At 34.0% G+C, this 22,186-nt stretch overlaps 2 protein-coding genes across 2 annotated transcripts; one reads left to right on the top strand and one right to left on the bottom strand.

Annotated features, from left to right (window-relative positions):
* The first annotated feature begins 2,524 nt into the window (after positions 1-2,524).
* On the top strand, positions 2,525-10,169 carry LOC107788590 (beta-galactosidase-like). Its single transcript, XM_016610271.2, has 19 exons — positions 2,525-2,948; positions 3,060-3,155; positions 3,246-3,358; positions 3,453-3,519; positions 3,630-3,722; positions 4,109-4,252; positions 5,097-5,185; positions 5,293-5,398; positions 5,678-5,765; positions 6,539-6,657; positions 6,736-6,900; positions 7,049-7,221; positions 7,347-7,456; positions 7,961-8,070; positions 8,263-8,373; positions 8,455-8,565; positions 8,703-8,908; positions 8,991-9,327; positions 9,578-10,169. The coding sequence occupies exons 1-19, from the start codon at positions 2,763-2,765 to the stop codon at positions 9,686-9,688; spliced, it is 2,535 nt and encodes an 844-aa protein (XP_016465757.2). The 5' UTR covers positions 2,525-2,762; the 3' UTR covers positions 9,689-10,169.
* A 1,363-nt stretch (positions 10,170-11,532) lies between these two features.
* LOC107788591 (transmembrane 9 superfamily member 7) lies at positions 11,533-16,304 on the bottom strand. Its single transcript, XM_016610272.2, has 7 exons — positions 16,086-16,304; positions 14,052-14,216; positions 13,849-13,958; positions 13,617-13,725; positions 13,416-13,528; positions 13,151-13,301; positions 11,533-13,044 (listed from the first exon to the last, which is right to left on the bottom strand). The coding sequence occupies exons 1-7, from the start codon at positions 16,197-16,199 to the stop codon at positions 11,887-11,889; spliced, it is 1,920 nt and encodes a 639-aa protein (XP_016465758.1). The 5' UTR covers positions 16,200-16,304; the 3' UTR covers positions 11,533-11,886.
* Positions 16,305-22,186: the final 5,882 nt, after the last annotated feature.

Here is a 22,186-nt window from a genome sequence, read left to right as displayed (position 1 = left end):
TTTTCTAGTCTCTCCATTTCTCCAAATTCCTATTTAGATTTGAGACACTTGTCATGATTAAAAATTAATGGATGAGATTTAATTAAATAAATTAACCGTGGTTAAAGTATTTAATTTTTTTTTAATCTATTTCCAAATAATATCTTTTAACGGTAAACTTGCTATGATTCTACTAGTTTTCCCCCTCTATTTTTCCTATTACTGCTCTTATTCTTTGCCTTTTGAGATGTTACTTTGTAAACTATAATATGTTGCTTTATTCAAGTTGTTGTGTGGTGGTATATAAGAATATCTAATATTTCTTCTCTTTTTTTGTAGTGATTATTTTTCCATGAGTTAATTTTTCTTTTCACTTCTAAAAAATCTTCTTGTATTCTCATTAAAAAAAAAAAAATATTAGAAGTAAATTCCAACATTTGACAATAAAAATTAAAAAACGGTACAAATCCATTTTGAGGCTCAACTTGAGTTGTCATTTCTCTGTTATTTTATATTTTTCTCAAAGTAAATTTGTACCGTTCTTTAATTTTTATTGTCAAAGGTTGGAATTTACTTCTCATATTTTTTTAATTTCTTTTTAATGAGAATGTAAGAAGATTTTGTAGAAGTCAAAAATAATTAACTCATGGAAAGAAAACTACTACAAGAAAGAGAGAAGGAATGTTAGATAATGTGTAGCTATAATTATTGAATTGTAAAAGATATTATTTTTTGAAAATAGATAAAAGAAGAAACTAAATACTTTAACTATGCTTAGTGCTTTAATTTATTTAATTAAATTTCATCTATTAATTTTTAACCATGACAAGTATTTCAAATCTAAGTAGGAACTTGGAGAAATGAAAAGACTAGGAAATGAAGGGGAGTTTTAATGTCTAAAGCTGCCTTCATACTTAACATTTCCTTTTCAAATTCGTGTTGAAGCACCAAAACAATAAAAATTCTAATTTTCGTTTTTAAGTTTCCTTGCCTATGATATATTCTGGGAACCTCTTCTAGAAGACCTATGAGTTTTAATTTCTGTTTGTTTCAAGTTTTGAAATTAAATTTATAAGTTAATTTTTGAGTTTTTAACAAAATCAAATACTAACTTTTTATTGGAAGTTTCTAACCACAATTTTCTAACTCTGCAAAATAAATAAATAGAAACTCCGTTACCGATTTTATTTTACAAAATTTCAAAGTCAATTTTTAAAAACTCGAGACAACACAAACACCTGGAGATTAGTACTCCTTGCGTTCACTTTTAGTTGTCCAATTTGGACCTCCCGTGCCTCTTAAGAAATAATAAATAAAGTACATAATTTATTATGATATACATATTAATTGGTATATAGTCTTAATTGATTTGAAAAATAATTTGAAATAAATAATTAATGCTAAAGAAAAAACAAAAAAAAAAATTATTATTTTCTCTCAACATGCGAAAAATAACAAATAAAATAAAAATTTATTTTTAAAATACTTTACAATTAAATTTAGATTAATAATAGCTTTTAATTTTATTACTTAGAAATTTTAGCCAAACCATGCATACGACAGGCCAATTACACAAAGCGTACTTTCCTAGAAGAATTTGTATCATATGCTTTAACTGAGACGTGAAGCGCACTGTCCAATTATATGAGACCATTTGTATAGAGACAGTTGTACTTGCGTTTTAAGCGATTGAGAAAGCGGCCCCAAGAACAAACATAAAGCTCCGGCCAATAAGGCCGGAACAGTGGAGAATCTTTGTACATCTGCTTGAAACACCGTGTTAAAGTTCGTCTTTTCTAACCGAGCCAAACAGAGATAAGTAAAAAAGAAAAAGAAAATAACAGAGTCAAACAGCTGTTAATGTCTAATTAATTTACGGGTGCGTTAGATATCACCGAAAATATTGTTAGAAAAATGCTTTTAAGAAACAAGGGAAAAATAATTTATGGCACTCTCATTTTTTCTTCCTAAATATTCCAACACTAGTTTCATATTTCTACTCAACTCGACATTTATATATTTTTATAAATTTTCTCAAAAATTTCACTAAAACTCTATCCAATTTGCTAACATTAGCGTCAGTCTAATAAAATTCTTTTAAGAAAAACTTTTCACTTACAATTTAAAAAAATAACCTATTTTGTAAAAAATATATACCTAAAAATGACTTTCGTCGTACTAAATACTACATATTCACCTATTATTTGTCAAAAATGCATGCAGAGGAAACTTTCAGCCTGACAAAAAACTGTTCTTTATATAAGTGTTACTATCATTTAATTATAACTAATCAAATACTCCTAATACATATCTTTATGTCAATTTATCAGTTACAGAATTGACTAGTATGATTTTCTATATGTTATCGTCAGAATTCAGATCTACTATAATAAATTTGTTGCAGTGATGAGCTTTAGGAAAAGCGTAGGAAACGCCAAATATGGGACCCATTTTCATGGTACAGTTAAAAAATGGTCCCACTTTCACTTTCAAACTAATCCGTACTTTTGGTGTTTATAAACAGCTGGAATTTTTTGTTAAGTCCCAAGTCCTCATTTCATCACACACTCTCTGAACTTTGTTCTTTTAACGCTGTACAAGTAGGAAAAAGTTTAAGAAAATTTCAGACTAAACACAGCTGTTTTCCTTTCCCGCTCCTAATGTTTTTCTTTCTAGATAACAGAGTTATAGAATAAAGTATAGCAAGAAAAGAAGGGATAAGGTTGGGAATAAAGGTCATTTCTTGTAAAGGCACAAGCTTGAGACTTGCGACTGAGTTCTCAATGCTAATCAACATGGTTTCGAGGCTAGTAATGTCGAATGTGTTGCTGATGTTGTTAGTGTTATTGGGTTCATGTGTTTTTTCCGGATTAGCTTCTGTGTCATATGACCGAAATGCTATAATTGTAAATGGCCAAAAAAGAATTCTTATTTCTGGATCTATTCACTACCCAAGAAGCACCCCTGAGGTATTACAATGCACTTTGTTTGTTTTATCATTTATGTTATGTCCCATTTTTTGTTCAAGATTTTCTTTTGGCAAAATGGTGTCTTTAAATTCCTTGTTTGGTATTGCACAGATGTGGCCGGATTTAATTCAGAAGGCGAAAAAAGGAGGCATAGATGTGATTCAGACTTATGTTTTCTGGAATGGGCATGAGCCTGAACAAGGCAAAGTGAGTAAAAGTTGAGACCTTTAGTGGTAATTTTCATGACTTACTTGTACTGATATTCAATTTCCTCTTCTTTTTTCTTTCATTTTACAGTATTACTTTGAAGAGAGATATGATCTAGTGAAGTTTATTAAGCTAGTGCACCAAGCAGGACTTTATGTGCATCTCAGAGTTGGACCTTACGCTTGTGCTGAATGGAATTTTGGGTATATAAACTTGTTATCCTATCTGCTAAAATTGTAATTACCCATTTTGGCATAAAGTTAAGTTCTTGATTTGCTTTATCTGTTTCAATTTTAGGGGTTTCCCTGTTTGGCTGAAGTATGTTCCAGGTATCAGTTTCAGAACAGATAATGGGCCTTTCAAGGTAATTAGATTTAAAAAAATACCTATAAATTCGTAAGTATTACTTTAATGTCATTGGTTTCTAATTTTGGCTCTATTTCTTTTCATGCCTAAATTGCTACTATAACAAAGGCTGCAATGCAAAAATTCACTACCAAGATTGTTAATATGATGAAAGCAGAACGGCTGTACGAATCTCAGGGTGGTCCTATAATACTATCACAGGTTGTTAAAGAAGTTCTTAATTCCTTTCTATTTTCCTTAATTCCAGTACAATTTGTTTCCTATAGCTAAAAATGAGAGGTAAATTGTTGAAAGCAATTTTCTTTCTTTGATTTAACTTAGGGCCCGTTTGGCCAAAAAAAAGTTCACTTTTTTTATTTATTTATTAGGAATTAGTGTTTGGCAATGTAAATTTCAAATTTCACGTAAAATCTCAAATTTTTTTGAAATTTGAAAAACTCCAAAAATTATTTTTTAAAATTTTAACTTCAATTACTCACAAAAATTTAAAAACAGTTTTAATTTTTAAATACCATTTTCAGAAAAAAAAATTCACCTTTTATCGGAATTTCACAATTCTTATGTCCAAATGGCCACTTAAATGGCAGATTGAGAATGAATATGGGCCAATAGAGTTGAGACTAGGTGAAGCAGGTAAATCTTACTCAGAATGGGCAGCAAAAATGGCGTTGGATCTTGGGACAGGTGTCCCATGGGTCATGTGCAAGCAAAATGATGCTCCAGATCCTGTCGTAAGTTTTGCCCCTATAACAACTCATTAATTTGCTCTTTCTTGTTTGTCGTTTTTATTTTTCTTCTCATTATTGATAAATTAAATCCTACACATGGTATATCTATTGTTTAAAGCATACCTGTCTTTTCTCCTGTCGTTTCATCAAATATCACTCACATTTGTCATTTTTTGGATCACCGACTTGAGACCATGTTAATTTGTCTATTACCAAGTATGAATACACCTTTCTAACTTTAATCCTATTATTGAATCACAGTTGCAACCAAATTAATACATACAGTAATTCCTTGTCTTGCAGTCTGGTTAGATATTTTTATCTGATTTCTACTTTATTTATGGTGTAAATGTGAAAATGTTTAGGGAATAAGTTCCATAATACTACTTTGTTTTCTTATTTTTATTAGTGACATAAAGGGGATGTGTTCCTTTGGATAAATAACTCAGCGTTCAACCAAGTGTATCATTCGTCCTTTTTGGAGCCGAGGGTCAACAGATGATATTAGATCAATTTTACGAAATATATACATAAAATACCTAGTTTGTTAGAAAGACCATCGTTCACGTTTACCTTTCAAACGGCCTAAATCTGCCCCTGGAGTGAGGCAGGGCAAATGCAAGTATTTTTTGTGAGAGATTGAACATTATCATAGAAATTTATATATAACTACTTTAAATCACAGCCACTTAATTAAGAAATTAAAAATTCTTGAAAAGATCATGGTCAAAGAAATTTGTTTGATTTTCAATGCTAATAGTGTCATTTTTTTTTGTTAAGTTAGAACTATTTCTTATATTTCTTCCTTTATTATCTTACTCAAAATGTATCTCTATCCCATGTTTAGATTAATACTTGCAATGGTTTCTACTGTGATACCTTCTCACCAAACAAGGATTATAAACCCAAGATGTGGACAGAAGCCTGGACTGCATGGTAAATTTGCAAACACATATTTCAGAAGCAATAAATGATCAGTTTCTTATTTTACATCTTAGCAACAGTCCATGTTGGAAATAATTTTATATTATTAATTTTTGCAGGTTCACTGAATTTGGAGGTCCAGTTCCTTATCGTCCTGTTGAGGACTTAGCATTTGGTGTTGCTAAATTTATACAGACTGGGGGCTCATTCATCAATTACTACATGGTATATTGAGCGTTTTCTTTTTAATATTTAATTTTCAAGAGTTAGAACGGGAGCCTTGGGGTATAAAGTTGTTGCCACGGGCTCGAGCCGTGGAAACAGTTTCTTGCAAAAATGCAGGGTAAGACTGTGTACAATAAACCCTTGTGGTCCTGCCCTTTCCTGGACCCCGCTCATAGTAGTAGCTTAGTGCACCGGGCTGCCCTTTTAATTTTCAAGATTTACTATTGCTTATGAATCAAAGAGCATTGTTTTATGATGTTTATTTCTTTCTTGGTTCAGTATCATGGAGGAACAAACTTTGGTAGGACTGCTGGTGGCCCATTTATTGCTACTAGTTATGATTATGATGCACCACTTGATGAATTTGGTATGCACTTTTTCCTTTAAATTTGAGTCTACTAAATATCTTCATTTAAGAAGGAGCTAAGATCAGAATTCTATCATTTCATAACCATGGAAAAGTGGACTCTTTGACCAAGTTGTTTTATTTGAATTGAGTAACAATTTAGGTTGAATGCTTTGAGGTTACCACCTGTTATTAATCTAATAAAAAAGCCAACCAATAGATATATGATGGTGTAGTAAGTCATGTCAGCCAGAGAAGATCCATAATTTAAGTTCTATGAGTTCAATCTTTAAGATTCTCGACATTGAATTTATTTTATTTTTAAAATTATGGGTTCAGATCTATTATTTTATGCAATTTTGGTGGATTTTTTCACGTAAATTTATGTTCCGCGTAGAAAGTACAGAGTTCAGATGAACCCGGTAGTCCTATGTTGCATCTGCCCCTGATGCCAGCTGCATTTGAAGCAAAAGCCGGTGACAAAAGTATCTATTTGCTTCTTTTAAAAGCTTCCTGGTTTCCCAAGCTTGAAATTTCAGTAACTTTTGATGGCTTAGCTGATAGTGATTATATCATCTAATGTGATTGGTTTGACGAGTCCTATTCTGCAACGAATATGATATCACACTTTCAAGTTTGGTTATTGCTGTGAAAAGATAATTTCTTGCTGATGAGGTTTCTTATGTTCATGGTTTACCGCTTGAAATAAGACGCGAAAGAGAAAAAAAAAAGAAGCTGAAGAAGAACTAGATTGTTTAGCCAAATGAAGTTTCTTTTTTCCTTTTGATCGTTAGGATTGTTACGGCAACCTAAGTGGGGTCATCTGAAAGATCTGCATAGAGCAATAAAGCTTTGTGAACCAGCTTTGGTATCTGGCGATCCAACTGTGACATCCCTTGGACACTATCAAGAGGTAAGGTTTGTTGCAATTCTTGAGCAGTCGACGTATATGTGAAATCTGAAGTGAAATTAACTGCTATTTCTTCCGCAGGCCCGTGTTTTTAGGTCGAAGTCTGGGGCGTGTGCTGCATTCCTTGCAAACTACAACCAACATTCTTTTGCTACAGTGGCCTTCGCGAACAGGCATTATAACTTACCACCCTGGTCTATCAGCATTCTACCCGACTGCAAGAACACCGTATATAATACTGCAAGGGTGAGAACTGGACTCTCTCCATTAAGCATTTATGCTATTTGATGCATAACAATGAAATTGCATCTAAACATTAATGAGTTATGAAAAAGAGAATTCCTTACCTCTTACCACTTACTGCGACTAACGGCTCTTTTAATTCCATGTGAAGGTTGGTGCTCAAAGTGCTCTGATGAAGATGACTCCAGTAAATAGGGGATTTTCTTGGCAGTCATACAATGATGAGCCAGCATCTTATGAAGACAATACTTTCACGGTTGTTGGGTTACTGGAACAGATAAATACCACAAGAGATGTGTCGGATTATTTGTGGTATATGACCGAGTAAGTGCTTGTGTAGCTTCTCATAGTTTCTGAGTGCTGCTTCGTATGTCAAAAGTAGGAAAATTAATGACATTTTAATACTTTAGCTTCCGCACAAGTTTAAGATCATTTATGTCTATCTTCAGTGTCAAGATTGATCCAAGAGAAGGGTTTTTGAGTAGCGGAAAATGGCCTTGGCTTAGAGTCTCTTCAGCTGGTCCTGCTTTGCATGTTTTCGTGAATGATCAATTAGCAGGTATGTCACATGATTATTTGTTTTTCACGAGCTTTACACTTGCATCTTTAGTTCTGCACTGATCCTTCAAATTTTAAGGAAATAACAAAAATGATGAAACAGTATTAGATTTCTGTTGGCTTTATGTCAATTTTAAAAAAAATCTATTTGCAATGGATTTGTTCTTTAAATATTTGAAAGGTGAGAACCAGTGGCCCAACAGGAATTTCAGTAAGGGTCAAGATATAAAGAAGTAAACATACGAAAAAGTCGAGGGGAATCAATATCTACTATATATGTATAATAAATAACTTTGACCTAGTATATATAGTGTAATTTTCCGGTGAACTCCTTTCCGCCCCTGGCTCCTCCATGGTGAGAAACTGTTTGGTGTCATCAGGAACCCTCAAGCAACGCGATAATTTATGTGATAATAAAAAATAAGCCACCGACATTCCACTGTATAACCACAAGTTAGTTATATAACGTCTCGGTTGGTTAAATCGTCTTTTTTTTTTGTTGCAGGAACTGTATATGGAAGTCTAAAAAGCCAGAAACTTACTTTCAATAAAGCAGTAAATCTGAGAGCTGGTGTAAACAAGATTTCTCTGCTAAGCATTGCTGTTGGTCTTCCGGTTTGTTCTCACTCCATCTTGCCCCTCTTTCTCTATTGTCGTCCATATGACAGTGTATATCCTCATAGGCAGTTGCATGGCTCTAAAGACTGCACACACACACACACACAAAAAATTAATTTTCAGAGTCACACTTTGGTACTTCAAGTACACATCTTCACTTGGCTTGTTTTTACTTGTGCTCGAACTCAGAATATTGGCCCACATTTTGAGACATGGAACACTGGTGTTCTTGGGCCAGTTTCACTCAGTGGTCTTGACGAGGGCAAAAGAGATTTAACATGGCAGAAATGGTCTTACAAGGTTTGTCTTTTTGAAACGTTTGACAGATAATTTAGTTGTTTTAACTGCCAGTTTATTTGACTTTTTAACTTTCTTGACCAGGTTGGTCTAAAAGGAGAAGCCTTGAATCTTCATTCGCTCAGTGGCAGCTCGTCTGTTGAGTGGGTTGAAGGCTCTTTGGTGGCTCAGAGACAGCCTCTCACCTGGCTCAAGGTGCATAACTCATATCTATGCCTTGTTCGTTAATGAATATTTGATTTATCTTAAGCTCAATTATTAGAGTAATCTGTAGTGGTTAATTGTTTTATTTTACCGTAATAATTTTCATATCAAGCTCTTCATATTTCCAGACCACTTTCAATGCTCCAGCTGGAAATGAGCCTTTGGCTTTAGATATGAATGCCATGGGCAAAGGTCAAGTGTGGATAAACGGACAAAGTCTTGGACGATACTGGCCTGGATATAAAGCATCTGGTACGTGTGGTGCCTGTAACTATGCAGGTTTCTTTAGTGAGGATAAGTGCCAAAGTAACTGTGGAGAGGCCTCACAGAGATGGTAAGTAATGACAAACCTTTTTGGTGCATTTTCCTCTGGTGTCACAAGAAGCTCGCTATTAACTGAGAATCATGATATTCAGGTATCACGTGCCACGTTCTTGGCTGCATCCTACTGGAAACTTGTTAGTTGTATTTGAAGAATGGGGAGGGGATCCCAATGCGATTTCTTTGGTCAAGAGAGAATTAGCAAGTGTCTGCGCAGATATAAATGAATGGCAACCACAGTTAGTGAATTGGCAGATGCAAGCATCTGGGAAAGTTGACAAACCACTCAGGCCTAGAGCGCACCTCAGTTGTGCTCCTGGTCAAAAGATTACTTCAATCAAATTTGCAAGTTTTGGATCACCACAGGGGGTTTGTGGAAGCTTCAGGGAAGGAAGTTGTCATGCCCACCACTCATACGATGCTTTTGAAAGGGTATTTAAATCTTGCTTGTGATTTTACCACCATATTCTAGAAGAATAACTTGGACAAAATTCACAGTTATAACTAGTTGTAGCTGTCAAAATTGATTTTTTTTTCGGTCTTCCCCTAGAAAATAAGATCCTAATGCATTGTTCCCTTGGACCTAATCGCGCTAAGTTTTTCCTCTTATTTATGCAAGCAGTTGCAGGATGTTATTTTCTGACTGAACTAATTGCATTTTTTTGTTTTCTGTTTTTTTCAGTATTGCATCGGGCAAGAGTCGTGCACAGTACCTGTGACGCCAGAAATTTTTGGTGGTGATCCATGTCCAGGTGTTATGAAGAAACTCTCAGTCGAAGCTATCTGCAGTTGATGATACTGAGGATAAACAAACAAACAAGGTTTCAGCTAGTACTATTATACACGATAGCAATAGTTAAGTATTCTTTTTCTGAATTATTTCAAGAAGCTACTTCACATCCAAGGATCACCAAAATCATTTTTTGGCTTCACTGAGGGTGAAGTTGTACAGATATGCAACACATCCAAAAGGTCAAAGCTCATATTTATTGAAAAACTACGGGGGAAGATTCTGTACATTGTATAAGTTACTGTCAGATTGGTTGGTGTACGCCTGTGTTCTGTAAAACAAGAGTTTGAGTTGGTCCAAGTGCACATCTACATGATTCTTGATGTGGCCGTGTGCAGTATTTTTAGTGGTAGAATCTATAAGCCCTTTTCAGTTGAGGGATTTCAATATTGTATTTATCTACGTAAGAAAGCAATTATTCATTGCTCTGCACTAGTAGCAATGTTACTGTGACGTTGCAATAACATCAAGCTCTCTTTTAAGATGTTTTCTCTATCTTGTACTTCATCTTGTGCTGCCTGGCTTGTGTACCGGGTGATGCATTCTTTGCATAATTTAAAAACTCTCCTTTTTTCTTCTTAAAAATCTCAGTTATTTTAATTTGTTGAATTGATATATTGCTTAACTTTTTACCTCCAAATGCGCAAGTTAGGCCTTCATCTTCGTTGCTCAACTAACCATTATGAGTCAACCCACTGCACATACATTTGAAGATCTTTGGATTCCTATCCCAAATTTCTGGCATTTTTAGTCTGCTAACTTATCAATTTAAGAAAAGACTGCTTGTCTACTACAGATTTGGTCTAATTTTGAAAAGGGAAAAAAGCCAAATATACTCGTGTACTTTTGAAAAATATTTAAATATATCCTTCGTTATATTATGAGTCCAAATATACTCATGTCGCTATATTTTGGGTTCAAATATACCCCTCATTTAAATGGATGACACGTGTCATCGTCCAATTGACCAATTCTAAATATCTCCTAATTAATTAAAAAGACTCATACTCATTACCCATACCCGAAAAATAATTTTCTAAAGCAATTTTTTTTGTAAAAAAAGAAAAAAACTGAAATTATTTTTACTAAAAATTAGAAAAAACTGAAATTATTTTTACTAAAAACTGGAAAAAACGAAAATATTTATTTCAGTTTTTACAAAAAAAATTACTTAAAAAAAAACTGGAAAAACTGAAAAATATTTTCTAAAGCAATTCTTTTTGTAAAAACTGAAAAAACTGAAATTATTTTTACTAAAAATTAGAAAAAACTGAAATTATTTTTACTAAAAACTGGAAAAAACGAAAATATTTATTTCAGTTTTTACAAAAAAATTATTAAAAAAAAACTGGAAAAACTGAAAAATATTTTCTAAAGCAATTTTTTTGTAAAAACTGAAAATAACTGAAATTATTTTTACTAAAAAATGAAAAAAACGAAAATATTTTTTTTTAGTTTTTACAAAAAAATTGCTTTAGAAAATACTTTTCAGTTTTTTCAGTTTTTTTCAAAGCCATTTTTTTGTAAAAATTAGAAAAAAAAATATTTTCGTTTTTTCAGTTTTTAGTAAAAAAAATTGCTTTAGAAAATTATTTTTCGGGTATGGGTCTTTAATTAATTAGGAAATATTTAGAATTGGCCAATAGGACGATGACATGTGTCACTCCGTTTAAATGAGGGGTATATTTGAATCTAAAGTATAGCGGCATAATATATTTGGACTCATAGTATAATGAAGGGTGTATTTAAACATTTTTCGAAAGTACAGGGGTATATTGCCCTTTTCCCTTTTGAAAAAGCAGCTAACTTCTAGATACAAGGCCACGAAAGTGGCTACCTGATGTAAATAACATAGGAAAGTCGCCACGTATTCCCATTGCAGAATTCATTTACAAATAGCAATGACTCCAGAGGCTTAAAGCACCTCAGATTTGTTTACATCATCATAAGATTCGAGATGAACAAAATTTTATCAAAAATTTCACCAAATCGTATAGCTAGATAGTACAATCAAGAATGCAGGCATCTGTTTAAACGAAAAATATGATGACAAGATACAGACTAAACCTATGCTAGCCTGGGAACTTCCTCTCTTTAGCCCTTGTTCTTTGAAGCAAGAAAACTTTCTACCTTTTACCTTGGCACATAAGAACCTACATCATTTCACTACAATAACAACATATTATGAGGCTCCCTTGTGATCAGTCGATCTTCACCGAGGAGTAGATCTTTCGAACAAACCAGAAGCAAGCATAGAATCCAATTGTTCCTGTTAACACAAAGAAGGCATATGATGCAATCAACATATAGCCAAAATACAAGATTGCTGAAACCAACTTTGTGATTTCCAACTTGGTGAAGAAATAGAAGATGGAGTAGAGGAACAGGTATAAAGCAGAGGATCCAGCAGTAAGATAAGCTCTCCACCACCAATGATAGTCTTCACTGCACAACTGGAAGTAACAGAGCACGACGGCTATCTCGGCACATGTGATTATCAAGATCAGAAAAACGATGAAAAGGAAACCAAAGATATAGTAGTACTGGTTCAGCCATATGGAGGTCAAGATGAAGAACAGCTCAATGAAAACAGCTCCAAATGGGAGAATACCCCCAATAAGTATAGAAAAAGCTGGTCTCATGTACCATGCTTGCTCTGGTATTTGCCTAGGGATTTTGTTCGTCTTAATAGGGTCTTCAATGGCTGGCTTTTTATATCCAAGGTAGCTTCCGACAAACACTAAGGGGACCGAGATTCCAAACCATAAGCAAACAAGAGCAAACATGGTTCCAAATGGCACTGCCCCAGAAGATCGCTCTTCCCAGATGAGAGCATTCAATACGAAGAAGATGGCAAAAAGTATACCAGGGAACATGAAAGCAGTTTTCAAGGTAATCCTTTTCCACTCTGTTCCCTTGAACATTTTGTATAGACGTGCAGAAGTATACCCAGCCAACAAGCCCATGAAAACCCATAACAGAACCGTGGCAGTCATTAGTCCACCGCGGTTGGAAGGTGACAAGAAACCTAGCAGAGCAAAGATCATTGTGACTAGTGTCATTGCAAGTATTTGAACACCGGTCCCGACATAAACACACAGTAATCCAGAATTAATTGGAGGACGGAAAACATCTCCATGAACAAGCTTCCATCCTGTTTCTTCTTGAGCTTCATCTTGTGTTTCCAATTGATTATAGTTCGCAATATCTCTGTACAAAGTTCTCATCATGATCATGGCAACCATACCGGACAGGAAAAGGACAATCATAAGAGAATTTATGATGGAAAACCAGTGAATCTGATCATCATTCATGAGAAGGTATGTATCCCAACGAGAAGCCCACTTTACATCGCTTTCCTGGAGAAAGATAGATAATAGTGGATAGGATATCCAGAATCAGCGAAGAATATCTTGAAGCCTGAAGCAGGAAGGACAAGGAATTAAAGATTCAATAAGAGAATACCTTGAAAGAAACATCATATGTGAATACAACCTCCTTATCTGTATCTACTTCCTGTGGAATAGCGGTACCTTGTATCAAATTTTTTGTATTCTCGTTGCATGTTGACACTTGAGGGTTCTTGTCATTCCACTCCTTGTATTCGTGATTAATGCTGTTAATAAAATTATCAGAAGATAACAGATAGGCTAGAGTTACAACCCCCCGCCCCCCTGGGGTGAGAGGAATTAAAATAGATTCAGAAGTCATAGGTGTTAAGCATTTAAACCTGTTTGGAGTGACTTCAAATCCAACAATACGAGCAGTATCAGTTTCAGGATCGTTGTGGTACATGACTTGAAAGCTTAAGTGGTTGTTTATAAAATATTTCTCCTCTTTGCTCTGACAGAAGCAAGTGGAATGCATAAACATTTATATTATTTTGAGAAGATTAAGCTATCATATCTGACAATTCAGAGACATCACTAACCCCAGCATAATTCCCCTTGAAACCAACGCGGAAACCATGCTCATAAGTAGTTGACTGACTTCCATCCCGCCTCTGTCTACGAACAGCAACAGGAAGGTTATCCAAAATCCTGCAACACCATGTGATTGATATTAAATTTTCATTTCACGCAAAAAACATGAACAGAAGTATCACAAATGGCAGGAGTGAACAAAATATAAAGGGAACAATGCTAAAGAAAATTTACTCTTACATATTGACTCTGTATTCATCATCAATTTTTTCCTTGAAGTTCTTTGCAGATTCGGCATCAAGTTTTTGCCGACACACCACTTGGCATGACTGTTCTTGTCTCATTTGGAACTGTGAACAGATGATTAAAATATAGTTCCAGTTAGCGAGTGCACACATAAGTACATAAAACCATCATTAGACTATAAAAGCATATATCCTTACAGTATAAACTGAATTCTCTATGCGGTCCCCTCGAAGAACCTCCCCCAAATTCTCTGCACTATTCAAAATTTTTGTAGGTTTGCAGTACTTCAGGTAGTAATAGTCATAGGGAAGTTGTGTCTTGGTAGATGACAGCTTGTTCACTTTAACAGAAAGTGGATCACCCTGTTAAAGAAGAAGAGGAACACAGAAAAGGAAGCTTTGTTAGAAACAATAAAACTACATAGGAAGCTCTAGGGAACACAATCTTTTTTAGTAAGGGGGAACAATCAAAAGCAACAGATATAAACATATATAGCAAAACGTGACACCCAAACACCGATTTATTCAACTGATTCTCTTTTCTAATGGATTCTATCCAGCAACAAGTCCAAGACGTCAGGTTAACCCAATAGACAAACATCTGGTGACTTCAAGTAAATCAAGCTCAGTTGGAAAAGCAACACTTCAAGTGATCTCTTAAATAGGAAGACCTTCATGGTTTCTTTCTCTTTGAAATACGTTTTTGGAGCTTTAACATATACTCCCTCTATCCCAATTTATTTGGTACTACTATTATTTGGAAATCAACAATTTTTTTTGACCCTCCAACTCCAAACCGCGTCATTCTTTTAGCAAGGGTGGAGCTACCCATGTCCAAGCGCAGTCAATTGACACCACTTCACCGGAAGAATGCATTGTGTATATAGGTCAATTTTTTTGTGTAAACACATTATATGTCCCCTTAGCTTCTTCATGTGTTTACTCCTTTATATTTTGAATTCTCTAAAGTTCCTGGCTCCGCAGGGACAGACAGAGTATTACATTTCTCTGGTGAGTCTACCTCAGTTGACTAATAGCATGTTTGGCCAAGCTTCTCAGCAGGCCAAAAGTGCTTCTTTTTTTTTTTTTGAAAAAAAAGTGCTTTTGGCTAGAAGCAGAAGCAGTTTTGAAGAAGCAGAAAAAAGTAACTTCTCTCCAGAAGCAGAAGCAGTTTTGACTTTTCTTCCTACCAAAAATACCCTTTGCAAAATATTATATATACCAAAATAACCTTACTTAGTTTAAACTATTAAGTAATATAAAATGACTTTTTGGATGAGCTTTCATATTTATTGGATGATTTTTAATATATTTAAATTATCTTGAAAGAATAAAGTACTTTTCAATTTTATTTTTATATTTTACTTAAATAAAATAAAAAATTTAATTATTATCTTTAATAATAAAAATTTATAATTATTTATCTACTTATATAATATTAACTATTAAGCAAATCTCTTCATGTCCTTATTTGTAATTTGACACATAAAAGCACTTTTTGAAAAGATTGGCTACACACAAATTATTATTCAAAAGTGCTTTTCAAATTCTTTTCTCCAAAAGTACTTTTTTGAAAAGCACTATTGAAAAAAACACTTCTCAAAATAAGTTTATTTTTACGGCTTGGCCAAACAGGCTATAAGTTAGAATTAGTCTATCAACAACAACAACAAACAACAACAACCCAATATAATCCACTAGTGATGTCTGGGGAGGGTAGTGTGTACGCAGACCTTAACCCTACCCCTGTTTTCGATAGACGCTCGACTCCCTCCCTCCAAGAACTCCCTACATTGCTCTTGGGGCGACTCGAAATCACAACCTCTTGGTTGGAGGGTGCTCACCACTAGCAACCCACTCTTGTCTATCAACAAAGAGAGCAAAATATCACATTTATCAAGCAAATCAAACTTTTTATAGGTACTAAACAAAGCAAACATTTTTATTTACCCTAAACATCAGATCAAGCAGGCAACAGCAACCCATTTCACAAAACTTAAACACTCAGTCAAAAACCATAGATCCAATCATTTATCAGTCACATGAACTCAGTAAAATAGTAAGACTTCAGAAATTACTGAATACCGAACACTAAAATATGCTTAAATTATTTAAGAAACGATCAATCACATTACTATTTGATCCAAAAGATCCTATCTTGATAAAAATACCGTTGAAACACAAAAAAAAAAAAGGGAAAAAAACTAAGGATAGAAGTAGTTTAGAGCGTACAGTGTGAAAATCGCGAGGAGCAACGCCGGGGAGATAGAAGGAGTGTGTTGACGAGACGAAGAAGAGAAGAGAGAGGCAGATGGCGGTCAGCCGGCGGGATACTCGGTGACCCATCTTCAACTCCGTACCTTTCTGCACTCAGAGCCAAATGGTTGACGAGTCGGTAGTTTGAGACAAACTTCTGTATTTGCGGTTTGTTCGTAAGTCGTACTTAATAAATCGCAATGGCCAATGCGATTTATAAACGCATTAATAGTACGATTTACAAGTGGTGTCATTGAGAGACAGCTATTAATAATTAGGATTAACATAATGCGATTTATATGTCGTATTAATAAAATACGATTATTAGTTGCATTAACAGAATGTGATTTATAACTTTGTTTGTAAGTCCTACTTCTGTAAGGTGGTTTTAAAAAATACCTTTTATAAGTCGTACCGTATGAATATCATTTGATAGAATGCGAAATCGCGTTGATTCAATGCGATTTATAAGTCGCATCATTCAATAAATGCAATTATCGTGTTACTTCACAATTTATAGAAAAAATTGCAATTTAAAATTCGATTTAAGCTAATGAGATCTTTCACACCGTGTGTTAACTCTGCTAACTTAGAATATATGTAATTGCATTTCACATATATGTTTTGTATAATTTTTGAAATTCTTACAATAATTCTACATTAGTAAAAAAAAATTCAGCCAACATGCACATTTGGGTAAAAACAATTCGAATGTTAATGTGAGGGACATCTTACTTTACAAGTTATATATACAATGATACTTGTGTGATTTTACTAATTACCCAGATCTTTTTTAGATGACATTTGGCTTAGATAATTTACATAAGACTGCTTTCAAAACAATTTGTTTTTGTTTTCGCAAAAAACAAATTTTCAAGGAACACTTTTTGTAAACCTAAAAGAAGACTTTTTATTCTTTGCATAATTTTTTTTGCCAAACAAATGCAAGAAATTTATTTATTTTGGAAAAAAGACTACTAAAAAGATTTCATCTTGACATTTGTTTGAACAAAAGCTTTTGCTAAAATTAGAAAAATCTATGCAAAACTCTTCTTCAAATTTGTTTAGTCAAGTACTCCCTCCGTCTCATATTATCAGTCGTGATTACTAAAAATAGTTGTCTCAAATTGTTTGTCATATGTCATATTAGAAGTTCAAGATAAAATTGATTATTTTTTTCCTTTTTTACCCTTAGTAATAATTATCCTTGAAAACTACAAACACCTAAATTATGACTAAATATTAAATGAAGAGAGATTATGAGCCTGTTTGGATTAGCTGATTGTAAATAGTTGATAAACTTGAAGTGCTAAAAAATATTTTTAAGTGTTGAAACTGATTTTTTAAATAAGTATTTACGTGTTTGGATATACTTGCTGAAACTGATAATAAGCAGTTGATGTGTTTGGTAGAAAAGTGTTGATAAGCCGTTCTTTCATTAAAATAACTAAAATATCTTTAAAAACTTTACAAAAGATTATGAACTAAAAAGTTTCTTTGTAATGAAAATGATGAACAACGAATATGCAATGAAGAGAAAGTTAGGAAATTTATTTTGGGAAAAATATTTTGTGAATTAAAAAATATTATTAAGGATAAACTAGTAAAAGTCTTGGTCAAACTAAAAGTGCTTGTAAGCTGAAAAGCCATAAGTTGGGGCTGACCAACTTATGACTTATAGCCGCTTTTAGCTTATAAGCACTTTGGATGTTTACCAAACGCGTAGATAAGCCAAAAGGTGCTTATAAGCCAGTTTGACCAGCTTATAAGCTTGGCCAAACACCCTCTATATCTTAAAATATAAATAAGGGTAAAATAGTCAAAACATATCCTATTTAATATTTTTTAAGGTGACGTGTAAGAGAGAAACACGACAGATAATTTAAGATAGAGGGAGTAAGCTTTAGCATAAAGGGAGAAGAAAAGAAGATTGAAGAAGCGGAAATGATTGAAGGACAATTCTTGCTAAAAATTGAAAAAATCTTTTGAAAGACTTTAAATTCAAATATATACTTTTAAAATTTTAACCAAATATTGTCCAAATGCCTTTATATATATGTATTTTTATAATAATATAGATATAGACTAGTTTCTTTCTACATGCGTTGCACGTAATTTTCCGCGTCGATCAATAAAAAAAATTATATGATTAGAAAATAAATTTATAAATTCATATTAAATTAACAAAAATATATATATGACAATAGACAAAGTTCTTTCCATAATTGTATTAATGAGTGACAAAATTTTCAAATGAAAAGACATTTTATAAAGCATCAAAATCAACAATTAGGTAGTACTATTACTTGTATAAAAATATAAATTAAACGACACTCTATACGCTAAGTACCTAAATATCACTAACTATTTATTAGCATAATAGAAGGAGGAAAATCATCGTCTGAGAAAAAAATTTTAGTTACTCAACAGTAAAAATATCGGTCTTTCGTAACCTCAATTTTATTTTTAGAATCATCACAATATTTTTTAAATATCTTCATCCTAGCTTATAAACTATTGAAAATCGTTAAAACAATATATAACATAGCAAGCACACTCAAAGAAGTCATTCCACCTAAATTTCTTCCAAATAATCATATTCGTATCATATGAAACAAAATCTTATATAGAATAAATATTTTAACATTAAAATTGTCTTGTGCTAACAAAAAAATCTTTCACGTTTCTCTTGGCGCACGTTAACGTAGCTTTGCTAACGTACGCAACTGGAAGCCATGGGAGGAAGAGGACGACCTAAACGGAATCTAATGAAAATTCCGACTATAGATCCGAGATAAGTAGATGTAAGGAAGCCAGTAATAAAAATTTTTGTCTCACCAAAAAGGGTGAGAATTGAGGAAACAACACTCTGAAGAGCATGATGAGTGAGCAGAGCAGACTAGAATAAGATCCAGCAATTAACAATGGCAAGCTGAAAGCAGTGATAGCTACGCCTATAGCTAGTAGTGGAATAGATAGTGGATCTGGGAGCAGAAAGATAGAGATGAACTCTATTACACCAAATAGCAAAGTAACAATGCCATGCAAAGCTGATAAGGCTGAAAATCTCAAAGGTACTGAATAAATGGAGAAGGAAAATGGAACTCAGTCATGGGCAAATATTGTAGCAGGGAATAAGCTGGCATCGAGAGGAATGAATCTTCAATATATTGCATCAATGATTCAAGATGGGGAGAAAATTATAAAATTAGATCTAGAGGATGTTGAGCAGGAAAATACAAAATAGAGTACAACACTTGTACTGTATGTAATTGGGGATTCACCATCCATAGGAGCAATGGAACGATTCCTTAATTCAGTGGGTAAGTTCTGCATGAAACCTCTGATTTATTATCATAATGAAGACTATTTTGTAATTAGATTTGCAAACTTGGAGGAAAGAAGTCAAGTTTTATATACTGGGCCTCACACCATCAACAACCGCCCCATTATAATGAAAGCATGGACACCAGATTTTAATATGCATGATGAAGTACTGAGAACCATTCCATTGTAGGTGAAGTTCCCAAATCTTCCACTCAATTGATGGAGTATGAAGGCATTAAGTAAGATAGGGAGTGCATTGAGAAATCCAGTGTATGCTGATGACTGTACAACTGGTTCAGTCAGGATTTCTTATGCGAGAATGTTAATTGAGATAGACATCACAAAACCTCTTACTAGAAGGGTGAAGCTGCAGGATTCAATGAGGAAAACAATTGAACAAGAGATAAGCTATGATTGGGAACCAACATACTGCAACAAATGTCTACAAATAGGATACAATTGCAATGAAAACATAATGCAACAACCACAAAGGCAGGCATACAGAGGGAGAGGAAATAAAGTCAAACAAGTCTGGCAGAAGACTGAGAAAGCTGGACCTAAGAAAATAATCAGGAGAAGGAGCAAACAAAGAAGATGGAAATAACAAAATCCCTAGAGAATAACACAATGCAGATTAGTGCAGCTACTAAACAATCTTAAGAAGAAGGGTGGACAACGGTTAGTGGGAAGTCAGCAGCAAGAATGGCAAAAACAAAGCAAGCTGAAGGCAAGACTCTAGGTGGCAGTAATGGGTTTCAATCCTTAGAAAGTGGACAAGCAACCAATGAGCCAAGACCAAGCAATATGCAAATGAGGATTTATGGGGCACAGGAGATATATCATGATACTCAATTCATACTAGTATTAGTGTGATTACATTTAATGTTAGAGGTTTAAATAAAGCATACAAGCAAAAGGAGACAAAGGAGTTCATAAAGCAGAATAAAAAAATAGTGATAGCATTAGTAGAACACAGAATAAAGGAGCAGAAAGCTAGTAGTATCATCAATACAATTGCACCCGGATGGCAGTGAATATCAAATTTCAGCAGCAATAATAAGAGCAGAATATGAATATTATGGGACCCAAGAATCTTTGAGTTTGAACTAATTAACATAGATTGTTAGTACATACATGGACAAGTCAGAACTCACTCAAGATTATTAGTATTTGGCTTTACAGCAATATATGGCTCGCATACTATCAAAGACAGGTTGAGTATGTGGCAGAAATTGAGGCAGATAAACAGTATACAGCAAGGACCATGGCTAGCAATGGGAGATTTCAACTTAGTACTGAATAGTCAGGATAGACAGCATGGCAGTATAATACAAGATATTGAAGCAAAGGATTTCATGGAGTTCATAAGTGATACTGGCATGAATGATTTACCCACTGTGGGAAGGGATTACACATGGACAAATAATCATACCTATAGCAGGATAGACAGAGGATTGATAAACATAAACTGGATTATGACAATGCCCAGCCTGTGTATACAAATCCTAAAACCATCGTTCTCTGATCATTCCCCACTTAAGCCGATGATCTCACAAATACAGAGGAAGAAAGCCCGTCTATTCAGGTTCTTTAACTGCATAACTGATCACCCTCAATTTATACAAGGAATAGAACAAGTATGGAACATAACTGGAGATGTTGGGAAGCTACAGGGAGTATGGAACAAACTAAAGAGAATCAAACAAGTTATTAAGGGGCTCAACACACAACACTACAAAGGTGTTGATGACAGAATCAAAGAAACCAGAAGGGAATTACAGGAAGTGCAGGAGAAAATAGGTTGTAGAATGATGAATACAAAATTAGTTGAGAAAGAAAAGGAACTGAAAAGTAATCTAGAGAAGTGGATACTGATAAAGGAAAGCATTTATAGGCAAAGATCAAGGGTACAGTGGTTGAAGTTGGGAGATACTAACTCTGCATATTTCTTTGCTCATATGAAGGACAGGAACACTTTAAATGGAATACATGCTCTCACGACTGATTTAGGGGTTCAAATACATATGGAGGAGGAAATAGACGCAGAAATACTTGGATACTATAAACAATTGCTAGGGTCAAATGCTCCTGCAATCCCAACAATAAATCCAAATGTAATGCAAAAAGAGACAATGCTCAAAAGAGAACAACAAGTTAAATTGATTCAGCATGTCACAAGGCAAGAGATATGGGAAGATCTACAAGATATAAATGACTTGAAGGCCCTAGGATATGATGGGCTTAATGCAATTTTTTTCAAAAAGTCATGGCATATCATAGGGGAGGAGGTAACACAAGCTGTGCTGGATTTCTTTCAGACATCACAGATGTTTAAGCCAGTTAACTGCATATTAATAACTCTAATTCCTAAAGTCATAAATCCTGCTACCATCAAGGAGTATGGACCTATTTCATGTTGCACCACAATTTACAAAATCATTTCAAAAGTCCTGATCAGTCGATTACAAGGTGTCATGGATGATCTAATAGACAAGACTTAATCTTCCTTTGTCCCTGGAAAAGTCATTATTGATAATATCATACTAAGCCATGAGTTAGTAAAAGGGTATGGAAGGAAAGAGGTGCCACCTCGATGCATGATGAAGCTAGACATGCAGAAGGCATATGATTCACTTGAATGACCTTTTCTTGAGCAGGTTTTGAGTGCATTAGCATTTCCAGAGCAGTTTGTGAAATGGATAATGGCTTGTGTACAAAGTGTTACGTATACCATCATCTTGAATGGTTCA

The sequence above is a fragment of the Nicotiana tabacum genome, chromosome 22 (genome assembly GCF_000715075.1).
Source record: "Nicotiana tabacum cultivar K326 chromosome 22, ASM71507v2, whole genome shotgun sequence".
Taxonomy (NCBI): Eukaryota; Viridiplantae; Streptophyta; class Magnoliopsida; order Solanales; family Solanaceae; genus Nicotiana; species Nicotiana tabacum.
This window is presented reverse-complemented; position numbering and strand designations above follow the sequence as displayed.